Consider the following 15,936-nt stretch of genomic DNA (forward strand, 5'->3'; position numbering starts at 1 on the left):
ACTGTGGCTTCTCGTTGGACCTCCCATCAATGATCAATCTTACGCTAGTTACACTTGCAGATCCTCATTAGCTGCGTAGTCTTTAGAATTTAGATGCACACTAGCTAGCTTCCATAGACTGATAGAAAGTTGGGTTACTATTATCTTAGCTTGTGAGAGTATTGCTAGAAGCTGGGTGGTTGGATCGTGAATTTGGATCCACCACGGCTTTCACAAGCTCTGGATTATTATTTGTGGATTGCTAGGATCTAAACAGGCTCATAGTACAATAATCATGGCTATCATGCATCTCAAACAAACTGCACTGTTGAGCAAAGGCCTGTGGCTCTGACGCACGAAGGACAGTACTTTGCAGATCCACGACGACGACGACGACGATAGATGTGCGAGAGAAACAATCACATCGTCATCCCATGCATCCAAGGCCTTGATTAGTTCACCTTGAAAACCAAAAAATTTTTAAGATTTCCCGTCACATCGAATCTTGCAGCACATGCATGAAGCATTAAATATAGACGAAAACAAAAACTAATTACACAGTTTCGCATCTAAACAAGGCCCAACTGGAATCAGGCACAGCTTTTAGCTCGTGGTTATGAAGGTGATCAATAAGTAGCCTTTCTGCAGGTTTTTAGTGCGCTAGCTGCTGCTCTGATGCATGGTCCAAATCGATCGACATGCATGCGTGCCGCGCTCTGGTTCGCTTGTTCTACGTACTGTGATCTTTGCTACCTGCTGCTTGGCCGCGTGGGCGCCACGACGACTGTCGACAGTTTGCCAGCGGCTCTGTAGTATCACGCACTGTGTGTCACATCGCTAAGCAACGCAACGTGCTCCGGCCGTATTAGAGTTCAGGTGAGCGGGCCACGCCGCGAGCCGGCCTGATCACGACTCACGAGCTCGATTAGACGATTACTGCATCGTGAAAGTTTGTCACGCGGTCGACTTGCCCCACCTGTCAGTGCATTCTCCATTAGGTCGTTTTTAACTTTATTGGTCTAATACTTAGCAATAAGGCGTTGTCTAGTTCTATTTTTTTTTGGATTTTGAGTGCTTTCGTTTTTATTTGACAGACATTATCTAATCATAGAGTATCTAGGTTTAAAAGATTCGTCTTCGTCTCACGATTTACAGGCAAACTGTGTGTAATTAGTTTTTATTTTTATCTATATTTAATACTCTACGTGCCGCAAGATTCGATGTAATGGGGAATCTTGAAAAGTTTTTGGTTCACTGGTGAACTAAACAAGGCCTAAGCCAATAACATATTTCTATGGAAAAAATTAGGTAAGAACGATTTCTACCAGGACGTGGTGCAGATTGTGCGACTGACATGTGGATCACTGTATTATTTTAATCGCATGCATGCTAAATCAGATGTCTCATAATCTACACGTTAGCTGCACATCCGTACCGTGTTATGGTGCGGACCATCTGTACCCAGATTTGTTTCTTATTTCTACTACTAGATCACACATTTATTTGTCAGTACATATATAAGATGTTATTTTTTAATCAATATTTCATAGTCTTATATTCAGGGACGAAGCCAGAAAAAAGTTTAGGGGGGGCTGAACAAAAATCTTACGACGACTTAGCTCTACTATGACCACAACAATAGACAAATATATCATAGCTTAAAACTCTTATATTGGAAACATTGATTAATGATAAAATTTATAAAATATATCATGAAAAAATAAAAGATACAGTTCACTCATACCGAAAGGTCCAACTACGATTTACGAAGCTAATAAACGGCACCTGATGTTGACACACATTATTTGTCCAAAATAGCAATCTAGAGAAATAGATAAAATTGGTTAATCAAATATATATGGACCTCAAAATTATGAATTTAGAAGATAATAGATCATATAAATTAGCCCAAAATATGTCAGCCCTTCCTATTCTACATATAAATACGTGAAATTTTCTTGAGGGGCTTCGGGGAGCTCTATGTACACGCCAGCGGTAGGGGGGGCTCGAGCCCGCCCTGCCCGAGCGTTGGCTCCGTCCCTGCTTATATTTGTTATATTTTCTACCATATGGACTCAAGTGAAAAAGTTTTAACTATAAAATTTTAAGTATTATCAAGCACTACAACTTTGATATAAGATGTGTTTTCATCCCAAATCAACGACGGAGCTGCCCTAGGGGTGGGGTGGGGCGGCCACCCTAGCTACCGATGCATAGCATCAGACCCCAGACCCTCTCTTCGGCATTCTTCTCTGTCTCCGGCGTCCGTAGAGCAGGGACAACAAAGGATGAACAACGTGAATCAGAGCAGCGACGATGCGAGGCGAAGCTCTGTCTTCTTGCTGGGCCTTTCGTTGACATTGTAGTTTAGCCCAGTAAGGGCCCAAATTTGGTCCCCAATTCCTCAATCCCAGTCAACAGTTGCATCCTCCTGCTATCCCGCGCCTGCCATTCCGCCCGCCGCACTTCCGGTCTTTCGCTTGCCCGGCGCGGCGGCGCCCATCCATCCGCCAGCCGTCACCAGCAAACGCCAGGTGCCCAGTAGCCTAAGTGCGTCCACCGCCCGCCGAGTAGGAGCAGGACTGCTGGTTGTGCCTGGCGAAAGAGGGAGGAGGAGCAGGAGCTGACACCTGGTGCTCGGGCTGGCGGTGTGGCCGCGGATAGGTCAGCGGCAGAGGAGCAAGGCAGCAGCTCCACCAACATCTGGATTCGCTCGAGGCCAAGGTTCAAGCAGAGTTTCTGCCATGATTTGTGTGATTGTAGTATGTGAATGTTGTGCGTTGTGAATTTGATACCTTTTTGGTTTATTGTCTCGTTAAAATTCACCCCACCTATAATATTTTTCTGGCTCCGTCATTGTCGCAAATTATTTGGAAATTCAAAAATGTAACAAAATATGTGATTTTAGAACAAATATTTAAGACACAAGAAACCTCAAATAAAAAATTTATCAACAACAAACATGTAGATCAGGTCAGACACTACAACTTTACTTTTGTGCATTTAGGTCCAATATTATTCTTAGTGTGCGCGTGTGTGTGCAAAATTTCGATTTAACCTGAAAGAGTGTACGCCATTCAGCGGTTATTAAAAGAATTCTTTGATCTTTAGTACACTCCTAACCAGTTGCAAAAGTTGATCAAAAGAGTATATTGTCAAATTCTTGGAAGATCCTTAGTGGTATGGAGCTCTAAGAAGCAAAATTCTGTTACCGTATCCAACAACGAGGACGGTATTGTTGTTACAACCAACTCTTGTTGTGCCGAACTACTTTGGATGAGGTAAACTTGAGCGATTTCAAGTGTTAGTGCAACAAGATCCATCTCTGGTATGACACACTAAAGAGCACGATCGAACTTGCCAACAATCTAGTAAGGCATTCTCAAACAAGTACATAAACATGCATCTATCATCATTTTTGAGAGATGACAATGGGCCGCAACCTTTCACGCATATCCTCTCCCACACACAACCACTCCCACACAGCAGAGCTGCCCAATCCTAATTATCTTCCACATATCATTGCCCGACTCAAATCGTCGTTTACCCCAACCTTGACATAATAAGTTCCTAGAGATAAACCATGCATATCAAATTTCCCTAGCATTTGATTCGTGCGGGTTATTGTTACTTAATGGTTGGCCATCTTTGAATGAATTTTGTGGTAGTATTTGGGCCTTTCATTATATCTTTTTTTTAACTAGACTTTCATGCCTTTCAATTAACTTCGCGCCTAGCTAAAACGCAGGTGACTCGACTATATTCCCAGACAAATTCTGACCCTGGACTTTGGTTCAAGCCTAGAGCAGCTGTGTCTTAGAGCATCTCCAAGAGACTCTTTATATTCTCCCTAAATGATAGGAATAACAATTTTGGTGAAAAAAATACCCTCCAATAGCTTCCCTAAATGGTCATCCAAATATAGCTATTGTCTATTTTAGATTTTTCGCTAGTCAAATATAGAAAACGAGAATGACTCTCTAGAGTGCGTATGAGATTTAGCAAAACTGTTGGAGAGTGAAAAAAATATAGAAAGCGATTTTTATGCAAATGACTCTCCATATGATGATTTGGAGAGTGAGATTTATAAAGGCTCTTGGAGATGCTCTTATGCGCAGACGAGTTTCAACTTCTTGGAACATAAAAACATTCAAAAAGAGAAAGTGCTCTCTAACTATAGCCCGAATATCTCTGAAGATCACTCCTGACGAGGTTTGTTCCAGCCACGCGGACTGAATTGCATCCGCCGGCAATATAGAGCTGAATCCGTTTCCAAGTGCAACCGAGAAATACCATGTGCCGCTGCCGTCTCAAAGGCCTTCCAGCAAGCAATAGCTTCAGTCATCAAGGCATCCTGTGCCCCAGTTAAATTGCCGGCAGGTGTTCCGAGAATCCGAGTGATCGTAAAAGCCCCATCGGCCCCGTTTGGTGCACTGAACAAACGGCATCAGTATGCTTCCCATCATATATAAGCATGCATAGGTAATTCTGAGCTATCTTATCTAGCGTGTTTACGTAAGGCCGGGCTTCCCTCGTGCGTGCGAGATTTGTCGAGACAGTAGTGCGAATAATTGGACAAAGCCTTGACCATGCCATGCACGATGATGTACTTATTAATCACTCTTGAGGAAATCTTTACCTGTTTGCGCACCCACATACGATGGGTAAAATTTTCATAGCAGGGAAGCAACAACCAGCAGAGAGGCAGACAGCTCCATCTTTAACCGACACAAGCATCTGGATTTGGTTAGGAGGGACAACTAGTCATCATGAACCTAGCTGTGGTAGTTAGGCCTTGTTTTAGATCACCTCAAAAACTAAAAACTTTTCAAGATTCTTCGTCACATCAAATTAATCTTACGGCACATGCATGAAGCATTAAATATAAATAAAAACAAAAAGTAATTGCACAATTTACATAAAAATCGCGTGACGAATCTTTTAAATCTAGTTACTCCATAATTAAACAATGTTTGTTAAATAAAAATAAAAATACTACAGTGTCAAAATTCAAAAAAAAATTTAGATCTAAACAAGGCCTTAGCTTGAAATGCCAGATGTGTTGCCATCACTCTAGGCACGCGGTAGTAAGCAAATTCCAAAGACAAGCAGCAAGACATCCACCGATCACTTGTACGGCTACGTACGCACACTATCTGCGGCGTAGCTTGCTTTAATCCTTCAATAGCCTATAGGAGGCCGTGCATGTCTCTCTACTGCTTGGACATCTCCCATCACACATACGTACTATTAATCATGTTGAGTTGTTGACAGGGACTAGAGAGGGGCATGCAGTTACGATGGTCATCATCTGTAGTCTGTACCAGTGCTGAAACTCGAAAACGGCAGCAAGCATACTATGATGGATAAGCGAATCCATAACATAATGTGCAGTCGTTACAGGATAATCTGCAATCCCATCAGACTAAGGGCATGTTTCTATCTCACATTTATTGTCCAATTATAAACTAACTAGACCTAAAAGATTTATCTCGTAAACTATAGGTAAACTATACAATTAATTACTTTTTATCTATATGTAATGCTCTATGCATATGACGCAAGATTCGATGTGACGAAAAATCTTTAAAAAAATTGTAAAATTTTTGAAAACTAAACAGGCTGAGCAACTCCAAGAGCTTGACTAAAATTAATAGCCAAATTTCATTGTTTAGCTATTTTGTAAAATAGAAAACTTATTAAAAAAGAAGAAGTCCACAACAACGTTGCTATTTAACAAAATTAGATAGCCAGTGTTAGTGGTTGGCTATATATGGCAATCGAAATTCAAGGTATAGTCAACTTTCTATTTTATAAAACCAGATAACACATCTGTTAGAGCCTACTTTTTGCTATGCAAATTATAAAATAGCCTCCACAACAAAAATAGCTGAGCTCTTAGAGTTGCTCTTCCTAGCTGATAAAATTTAACTCGTGAGGTATACATATGGATGGACTAAAAGGAGGCTAAACTTTAGCCTAACTTTTAGCTCATTCATTAGCAAGAGGAGGGGAGCTAACAACTGCTCGGCCCTGTTTGGTTTGTATTAGTAAAGTTTAACTCTCGTCAAATCGAATGTTTGGACATATACATGAAATAATAAATATAAGACTATTTACAAAACTAAAAACACAGTTAGACAATAATTTGCGAGATGAATCTTTTAAGCCTAATTAGTCCATAATTGGACACTAATTGACAAATAAGACGAAAGAGCTACAGTACCTGTTAAACTTTAACATCTCTAACCAAACACCCCCTTATTGTTGTTGAAATAACAATATATTCTTTTACATATACTCTGCCTCGTGCCTCTCCTATCTTGCTCACGCGCATTTTGGGCAAATTGTACGGACCGAATGGCCCCAAGTGGGGACGAGGTATGGACAAGTGAGGCTCCAGAAAAATTTATGCTCACTCCCCACTTGTGGTACTTGACCTGAGGACTAGAAAGATTCATGCTAACAACACGTCCTTAGGGCCATCATACTTATCATGTCCTTAGAAAATAGCACACTAAGATATTATCATTGCCTATGAAATTATTAAGCACTATTGCTAAATACACTCTCGCATGCAATTGTAGTTGTCAGTTTTAAGGTTGTTGCACACAAACTAGCACTTACAAATAAGTTACAACAAGTAAGTAAAGCAAAGCATAGAAGGCAATGAAGGCCACGATGAAGATATAGGGTATATCAGTCTCATGTGGCAAAGATGGTGAAGATCGAAGAAAGGTTTGGGTGAGAAGGACCGCGTGTGAGCGTGTAGGGTAAGTTAGAGGCTTAGAAGAGAGACTTGACGTTGATGGACCAAGTGAATGACAAAGGGCAAACAAGACTAAAGGTCGATGGACCTGAAGGCCGTGTAGAACCGATGAAATCAATCATACTAGAACATTAGGCGCCCTTCGGGCGCCCTAAATTGACTATTTAAGTGATCTTATAACTACTTAGCTATTTGATCAAAGTTTCGGCAATGACATTTCTTGTTTTATAAAATGACAAAACCAAATAAAATTTTCTTTTTACATGAAACAGTAAGACTTCTTGCACAGTCTAAAACAAATTAAAGTCAAATTACATTAACTTCATCATACATCTTTGAAGATTTTTGCATCAGACAACACATTAATCAAAGTTGGCATATAGTAGCTATTCAAGTTAGTACAATATGATCATCCCGATCTTGTAATTAATACTGGGGGACTATTGGGGGCTTTCATAATGTATGCCACCCCCTTGCATATTTGGTGATCAACCTGCTTGCTCCTTTTGTCCAAGAATCCTAAGCAGCAAAATCATAGAAATTAGAGTCTAGCCAATAACATCAACATACTGTAAATACAAAATATAATCATCATGAAGGCACACATGGATTGTAATTAGAAATCATGTAACATGTGTCCATAAGTGAACGGCACGCTGCCTCGATGCAAATAATAGTGGCACCTAATCTATTCAATCTGTAATTGCAGCCCATAATAAAACCGTAGACAACATATACCTATCTAATCCCATATATCCCTCAGGCGGCTTGAATATATTTAAGACATTGATATACCTCTTCAAGTCTTGAATAGTTTAATGCCTAGCCAAGATATTATTTCATAAAAGACAACCAACCTAAATTCCTAAGGGGTATGGTTATCACGAGATAATTCGTGAGCCGTGGATATCAGGAGCACATGCATATGAGAAGGCTTCCAAGAAACCAGGCTTATATCAATTCACCACCATGTGTAGAAGAAAGGTCCAGGCCATATCACCAAGACCTACAAATCATGTAATGTAAGCAACTGAATATGCTAACACTGAAACAAATAAAAAAAATTATAAAGTTAAACACTGAAAGATTCAGAGGCCTAGAGAACAAATACCAAGCAATGAAATGTGAACTTACCATTAAGCCGCGGAAAGAGTTCTAAGCTGCGGAAGGAGTTCTATCAAAACATCATGCACACACGTCTAATCCTAATGCTTCAAATCTTTGATCTTAGCAAGCAACCCTACTTCCTAGTTACTATCATTAACTCAACTCTTTTGGGATCAGAGTTATGGTCCTTGTTGAGTCATGTGGCAAAACTTAATGGCAAATATCCCTAGTTATTTTCAGCGATTGGCTTCAGACAAAAACTGACAAGATCAACTGGCTCTACTCTACCTGACCTTCTGAAGTATGATTCTAATTGTCCCTATTTTGGCTTGTCGCAAGTCAGAACACAAACAAAATTATCTTGTTACAAAACAAGCAAAATGCACACATTTGAAAGGCTGGTAGTTAAGGATAATTGTTTAGGAATTACAACCAGTTAGTAAATACAAGGGGTTACACACAAGGAAATCAAGCAGTAACCAGACTTCATGCTAGCATTCCTACGGGCTATGCATTAGAGGTGCTACCTACCACCACAAGGCCTAAAATGGCGGTATGAGATGCACATGACAGCAATCCAAGGCTATTTTAGATGCAAAAGTTATTGATGATATTACCAATAGTTTGATAATGTAATCGAAATCCATGAAACACAACAACAAAATTGGTGCGGCTGAATGGAAATTCTCCTAGTTGTACACCGTACCATGGAAGAACTTAAGACGACCGGCAGATTAGGGCCGTAGGGGCAGCAGCATACCTGCAGAATGGAGAAAGGACGCTGATGAGTTGGAACAATGTCACGTCTGGATTGGACCCCTTTGCCATCATGACTGACCTGTTTATGTGCTCGACCTTGAATCCAGAACATAGGATCAGTAAAAATGTGAGCTTACAAACAAAACCGGTAGGTCTGAGCGAGGACATCGGATCAACAAAATATGTCTAAAATATTTCTCACCTCGAGCCTCTTTAGTGGATGCAAAGAGGAAAGGGGTGATTCCTCTTGATATGCCGACCATGGCTGTGGGAGCTGGCGAGTTTCGCCAGATCTCGTGCGGCTCAATGTGCTCGCCTGCATCGCAGAGGCCACACGGCTTCCCATGATGGAGCGATGACGGCGCTCGTGCTGTCATGGAGGTGAAGCGGGGAGGAGAGGGCTTGAAGAGGCTAGTGCTTCCTCCACCGCCGTCGATCATGGCGTCATGGGGGGCGGCGAGTTCTGCGCGCACACCACCGAATGTGGCATGGATCCATGCGCTCCCTGTGTAGTAGCAGAGGCCACGCTGCTTCCATGCTCGAGCAATGGCAGTGTAGAGGTTGCGTGGGAAGGGGCGGAGCTGCGATGGTGGCGGCGGTGGGGAGAAGAGTGAAAGGAGAGAGATGAGGGTTCGCAAGGTCGGGCCAGGGCTGCGGGTTAGGAGGGTGTTTCTGAAATTTTGCCCCAACCTCTCACGTCATATAAAGTGGATTGCGGGGAGGACTTCTATGGAAAACATCGGATGCCACGTGTCAGTTCGAGAAAGAGCCACGGATGCTCCAATTTCTCTCGTGCGAGGAGAATGGAGTGACTTTTAACTTACCCCGATCACTCACGAAGATCAAGCCAAGTGAAGACGATACGTGCTAATATATATCAGCGTCGATACCAAACCGCGTACATTCAAAAAATATTGGTGAAATTTATTATGGACAAATCATATTCACCAACCAAAGGTTCCTATGGTTTTAGGGTACTCGGATTTAAAAAGAAAGAGTAGCGCGGTAATTTATTTGGACCCGAGTACGAGTACGTACGTGGTGAGGAGGACCCAAGAGAGGGAAAATAGAAGAAGGGCCCCTGGAGGTGCGTAGGCGTAGCTGCGCTGCCACGACCACGAGCCCACGACGGGTCGACCGGTCGAGTACGAATCATTAGGCTGGTCCCGATGGACCGTGTCATGACGGACTCGCTCGCTCACCTGTTGGCCGTTGCTTTGCTATTGTGCACGCTTTTCTTCCTCGTCTCTTTCTGCACCGGCCCAGGTGAGGTCTCTGCTCTGCTGTGCCCCCATTGCTGGGACGCGTTGCGCTACAGTCCAAGATGGCAAACGGCCACAGCCGAGGGAAGATGGTACTCACAGTACACCTACACTAGATAGAGGGCCTGCAACTTTTTTCTTTTTTGAAGGAGGCTACAATCTACGTAGTACGTAGAAAGAAAATGTTGAGTCGATTGAAAATATAGACTGGATTTTTATTTCTCAGGTCATTATACTCCCTCCGTATTACATTTTATCATTCAAAATTTATCCTTAAGTACAATGTTATTTTTTTATATTTTATCTTACTTTGTCTTAAAATTATTAGAATACACTATATTATATTATAGGAGAGAGCGAGTACAGTAGATCATATGAGGTTCTAGAAGGCGCAAGACCTGGTTCCCTAGGAAGCTAGCTCGAGATAAGGTCTCTAAAATTAGGCCTTGTTTAGTTCACTCCGAAATCCAAAAAGTTTTCAAGATTTCCCATCACATCGAATCTTGCGCCACATGCATGAAGCATTAAATATAGACGAAAACAAAAACTAATTACACAGTTTGTCTGTAAATCGCGAGACGAATATTTTGATCCTAGTTAGTTCATGATTGGATAATATTTGTCAAATAAAAACGAAAGTGCTACAGTAACGAAATCCGAAATTTTTTCGGAACTAAACAAGGCCTTAGAATGGAAGAACCGTTCCATCCGCAGATCTATAGTATGTTCGTTACAAGAGCCATTTTTCCTGCTGCTCCCCATCGGTGACTAGCTAATCCAGTCATTAGGAATAAGAAGAAGTTGTTGTGTCGTCAAATACATACATACATCATACATGCAGGATGTCGAGAAACACAACACGCATATACTATATAGTTCGTGTACAAACACTTAATTTGCAGTCTGGTGTACAAGTGTTTTGTTTGAGACCGTGGCAAGACACACTAGCTAGTAGCACCGTATATACTGTGGGAATTTGGGATGGCACGCACGCACGCACGGGCACCCAAAGCCTTCCACTTTTTTTTTTTTCTCTCTCTCTCTCTCGCTCGTCTTCATCATATATAAATACGAGTAGTAGTAGTAGTCTCCAACCCAATTATGATGTAGCGAGTCGTTGGCATTCCCCGTCTCTATCTTTGGTTCTCGTCTCGCGAGCGCAGCTACGAGACAAAGCACACGTAGTACTAGTACTACTGCGCCGTTGCCTGCCTGCCTGCCTGCCTTGCACCACCACCACCACCACCGCAGGCCCGGTCCGGTCCGGTCCGCTACTATACAAACCAGCCCAGCAGCGAGAGAGGGGAGGAAGAGGAGGAGGAGGAGGGGAGAGGGGGGGCCGGGGTCGGCACGGCGGGCAGAATTGCCTCCTGCTGCGTGCTGCCAGAGAGATCGCACGGACATCGGAGGGAGGGAGCGAGGAGGAGAGATCCGTCCCGGAGTGGCGGCCTCCGGGGAGATCGATCGGTCTCGGTCTCGGTGGATGGGGATGGCGCCCGCCGGGTGGGTGGCCGGGCTGGTGGCGGAGAGCTTCTTCGTGGCGTGCCCCGCGCACGAGTCCCGCAAGAAGAACGAGCGCAACATCTTCTGCCTCGCCTGCTGCGCCAGCATCTGCCCGCACTGCGCCCCCGCGCACCGCCACCACCCGCTCCTCCAGGTCAGCCCCTTCGTCTCCTCTTCTTCTTCCTCCTCCTCCTCTCCCCGTCGTCTCCCTTGATCTCCTGCCATGCCATGGCATGCACCTGCCTGCTACCAGACACTTCTATCTGTCTCGCCACTGTACAGAGACATGATCGTACAATTATACGAACTCCACTCGCTCGATCTGCTCAATTTCTACTCCTACATACCAGACCAGAGCAGCAATTCTCGCTCTGCTCTGCTCGTTGGAGGCAGCAGCTTTTTGGGTTGTCTCGGTTCTTGTGCATGGATGCGAACGGGAGTACCAATCAATCAATTTCTTTATTTATTATTCTCCTCCTCTTCATGGCGAAGGCGAAGCGAGTAGGAGTAGGTAGATGCTACTCCTCCTTCCTACAAGTAGTAGACGAGGAGGAGGAGGGATGGCATGGATGATGGATCATGGGGCTGCCGCTGTTGTGTGTAGTATAGTATCTCGCTTTTGTTTTGTCGTGTGCTGTCTTTTCACGCGCTGTTCCCTCCCTTCCTTAGATTTGGTCCCGGCTTAAGCCTAATTCCCCTACCGTTTTCATATGATTTGATTTGATGCGTGCGCCTCGTCTCGTCTGTTCTGTGTGGGGGAAACGAAATCCCTCGCTAATCGCTCGTCTCCCTCGTACAAAGTTTGTTGCTAAACTTGTACTTTGCTCCCGGTCCTCTCCGTTGTCGCCTTGTGAGGTTTTGATTTGGTTGGGTTGGGTTGGGTTGGGTCATGCTCATGCTCATCCATCCATGCATGCATGCATGCCGCTCTCTTGATTAATTTCGGTTTAGAACGAGCCGGGCGCTGATTGGGTCCTGCCATAACCGTCGCCTATAATTTGAACAACAACAAAATCCTATGCATGATCCGGAGGGGAGCAGTAGTACTACTTCTTCATTGTGGTAATTTTCTGCTCCTACCTACCCGGGAAATAAATTCTGTGCATGGGTAAGGTAGTACTTCCTCCGTCCCGAAAGAATCAATTCCTAGGATCCGTGACTAACTTTATAGAAAAAAATAACAACATCTATAATATAAAATACACATTATATGAAAATATATTCTATGATGAATCTAACAATACTAATTTGATACTATAAATCCTGGTATTTTTTCCTAGAAATTTGGTCAAAGTTTAAAAAGTTTGACTTAGGACAACTCTAGAAATTGATACAAATTCTAGCTACAGATCCTCCTAATCTCTTCGGCTTTGAATTAGTTATGCATGGCAAAACTAATTTTCGGGGGAGGGTAAAAATTCGAATTCCCTTGCATGCGGGTAAAAATCATTTCATCCGGTTCTCCCTTGCTTGTCTTGTCGCTGCCATTTCTTCTTCCACCTTTCTCCTTTCTTGCAACTAATCCGGTCAGGAGTTGTTGGTGCTGCGAGTCCAACGCAAAAGGCAAAAAGAAAGCTGTGGGGGAGTTACCGCCTGCCTCTTCCTTGGCCTTTCGCCGGAAATAGCCACCCATGTCCATGCCCTGCCGAAAATTTCCACACCAGAGCATTCATCATCATGCTGCTTTGTGTGCTTGTTTGATCTTATCCTCTTGCTTGCAAAAGTTTTTACTGCCCAGTTCTGTCTCTCTGAGGGCTGCTTTTTCACCCTCTGCAACTGGCAATGCATGATCATCTCGTCTCGTCTCGTCGGATGCTATGCAAGAATTCGAATTCCCCTTCGGATTGGATCTGATCGGATTGGATTCTCTGCGTAATCGCCCTCCTGCTGTGTGCGAGCTTCCATTATTAGGCCTGGTTATCCAAACTGTTTTGCCATGTATAGCAACATTTCCTGCTCGTCCTGCCGCGGCCCCCTCTGCAGCGCCCCCCGGTAAAAATCGAATCGCGCTTTCTACTTTTCCTCCGGCCTCCGGGGCGCAGCAGGGCAAAGCAGATTTACCACCGTATGCGCGCCCGCGCGGTAACTGCGCGCCTCCTCTTTTTTACCAAACAGAGGCATCAACACTGTTCTTCCCTTGGAGGGCCCCACCTCGGTCGGTACTGTTCATTCACGGCCAGTGAATTTTTTGCCATTGGTATAGATTTTTACCGTTGTGCCCCCAATCCTGCGTTGGATTTTCCTGTTAGAGGACAGATCCTCCAAGGGCAGTTCCGTCACTAGGGTTGGTTTAGGGTCTCCCATGATAAGATCACGACTGGAGGTGGTACTGCCGCCCGGCCGGTCAAAGCATGGGCCATTGTGTGGCCCAACCCAAGTTGTACTGCTGCTGTACTACCTGCATTATCTTCAAACTCCAGGATTGTAGCCTGTCTAAACATGTTTAATTAGCACGAACCTCGACGCAGACAGTGGCTTCGTTTTATCTTGGGTTAAGTTTTTGTTTTGAATTAATTAGGTGCGGCGCTACGTGTACCATGACGTCGTCCGCCTTGGCGACCTCGAGAAGCTCATCGACTGCTCCTGTGTTCAGGTGATTCCTTGCAAAATCACTTCTGAAATGATTTTAAGCATTCCAGTATCACTGATACTATGATTTTAACTTTGATTGAGCTGATGATTTACTGTTAACGATTCCCTCTGTGACGTGACTGTGCAGAGCTACACGATCAACAGTGCCAAGGTGATCTTCCTGAAGCCGAGGCCTCAGTCCAGGCCTTTCAAGGGCTCCGGCAACATCTGCCTCACATGTGACAGGATCCTCCAGGAGCCCTTCCACTTCTGCTCCCTCTCTTGCAAGGTCAGCTAAAAACAACCCACCACAAGGATGTCTTCTTCACAAGTGTTACATCATCATCGCCCATGGCCATATGGTGCATCATCATATCATTCAGTGAGGACGGCATGCTGAATTCCACGATGCATGACGACTTATGGCAATACATGTCACATGGTTTGCATATACGCAGGTGGATCATGTGATGATGCAGGGAGGGGACCTGTCCAACATCCTGCAGTACTATGGCGGCAGCGGTGTGGCGGGGGACCCGGACCGCCTCGCCTTCCCGAGGTTCGAGAACCTCCGCGTCGATGGCTCGGACCTCGACGATGACACCGACGGTGGGCAGGTGACCCCAAACTCGATCCTCGAGGACCCGACGCAGCACTATGGCAATGGCGGTGGCGGGGGATCAAGTGACAATGGAGGCGACACTAGGGTGGATGGCGGTGCGCGGCGCGGCGGCGAGGCGGCAAAGAGGAAGAAAGGGGGAGGGTTCTTCCCCCAGATCGTGCTGTCGCTTGGCGGCGGCGGTAACAGGAGGAAGGGTGCCCCCCACAGGTCCCCTCTGGCCTAAGCTCTTCGTAACTTCGTTCATGTCCCTGCTACTGCTGCTCGTTATCACCAGCTATAGCTAGCTGGTAGTAGCGGTTGCAGTGACGGTGGCGTGGCTATTAATTAGTAGTGTGTTATAATAGTCTTAATGGTGATTAGCCTTGTAGAGATCAGACGAGAGCTGGTTGGTCGGTTGCTTGGGGAAGGGCCTGGCCTTGTGGATCCGTCTAGCAGCTTTGCTAGGGCCATGGCCACCTCAAGGCAGTTGTGTGTGTGTGTTGATGAGACTTAAGAAAGATGGAGAGGGAGAGGGAGAGGGAGAGGAGACGGTTGTAAAGCAGTTCCCTTGTTACAGGCCTAGGTAGGCACTGGAAAGTGGGGCCCACATTTGCAGGATGGGGCCCATACGAGGTGGCTACCAATTTTGTATTTGATGTAACAAGGGTTACTTGCATACACTTCCACACCTATATATAAGTAATATATAAAAATTCCCCCAGACTGAATATGGTATATTTGTGTGCCACTGTGGTCTGTATCCGTTCCATGGGCTCAAGTGATTTTCAGCTGCCTGTTTGGTGTTTAGCAGCTGTTGAGGCCTGAGACAGAGCTCCCATGCATCGTTTGTAAACTTTGTGTGTGTCCGTCCCTGTCGTTGCTTTTGAGTTTTGACCTGACCGGCATGTGATGCACACGCCCAGCTCCGGTCCAAACTCTCCAGTCGTGTTGCTGTGACCTGGTTGTTTGATGCAGTTGGGATTCACTTTGCAATGGACCACTGTCTTTGTCCCCTGGTGTGTAGAGTTGAGAGAGACTGAAAAAGACGAGAGAGAGTGGTGGCAGGTGTGATGCAATATGCAAAATACAGTGCTAGTCCAACGTAGTGTCAAATGGCTTGATGCCTGATTTTACATGAGAATTTCCATATTAGAGGACAGATGGTCATTTTAGCCTCTACCAAGATAAAAAAAAATAAACTCTCTTCATTCGAAATTATAAGTTTTCAAAAATCTTGAAGAGTCAAAACATCTCAAGTTTGACGAAATTTATATGATAAGATAATAACATTAAAGATGACAACTAAATATCATTAGATTTTTCAACAATTATACTTTCACAATATTCTTATATATTTGATGTCATAAATCTTTATAATTATCTCT

At 44.3% G+C, this 15,936-nt stretch overlaps 1 protein-coding gene and 1 long non-coding RNA gene across 2 annotated transcripts; one reads left to right on the forward strand and one right to left on the reverse strand.

Moving 5' to 3' along the window:
- LOC110434989 lies at positions 6,987 to 8,665 on the reverse strand. Its single transcript, XR_002452623.1, has 2 exons — positions 8,616 to 8,665; positions 6,987 to 7,754 (listed from the first exon to the last, which is right to left on the reverse strand). It is a non-coding gene; the product is annotated as an uncharacterized LOC110434989 (long non-coding RNA).
- On the forward strand, positions 10,980 to 15,279 carry LOC8077185. Its single transcript, XM_002451582.2, has 4 exons — positions 10,980 to 11,533; positions 13,898 to 13,972; positions 14,099 to 14,239; positions 14,409 to 15,279. Exons 1-4 carry the CDS (start codon positions 11,360 to 11,362, stop codon positions 14,793 to 14,795), a joined length of 777 nt encoding a protein of 258 aa, XP_002451627.1. The 5' UTR covers positions 10,980 to 11,359; the 3' UTR covers positions 14,796 to 15,279.

This window comes from Sorghum bicolor, chromosome 4 (genome assembly GCF_000003195.3).
Source record: "Sorghum bicolor cultivar BTx623 chromosome 4, Sorghum_bicolor_NCBIv3, whole genome shotgun sequence".
Classification (NCBI taxonomy): domain Eukaryota; kingdom Viridiplantae; phylum Streptophyta; class Magnoliopsida; order Poales; family Poaceae; genus Sorghum; species Sorghum bicolor.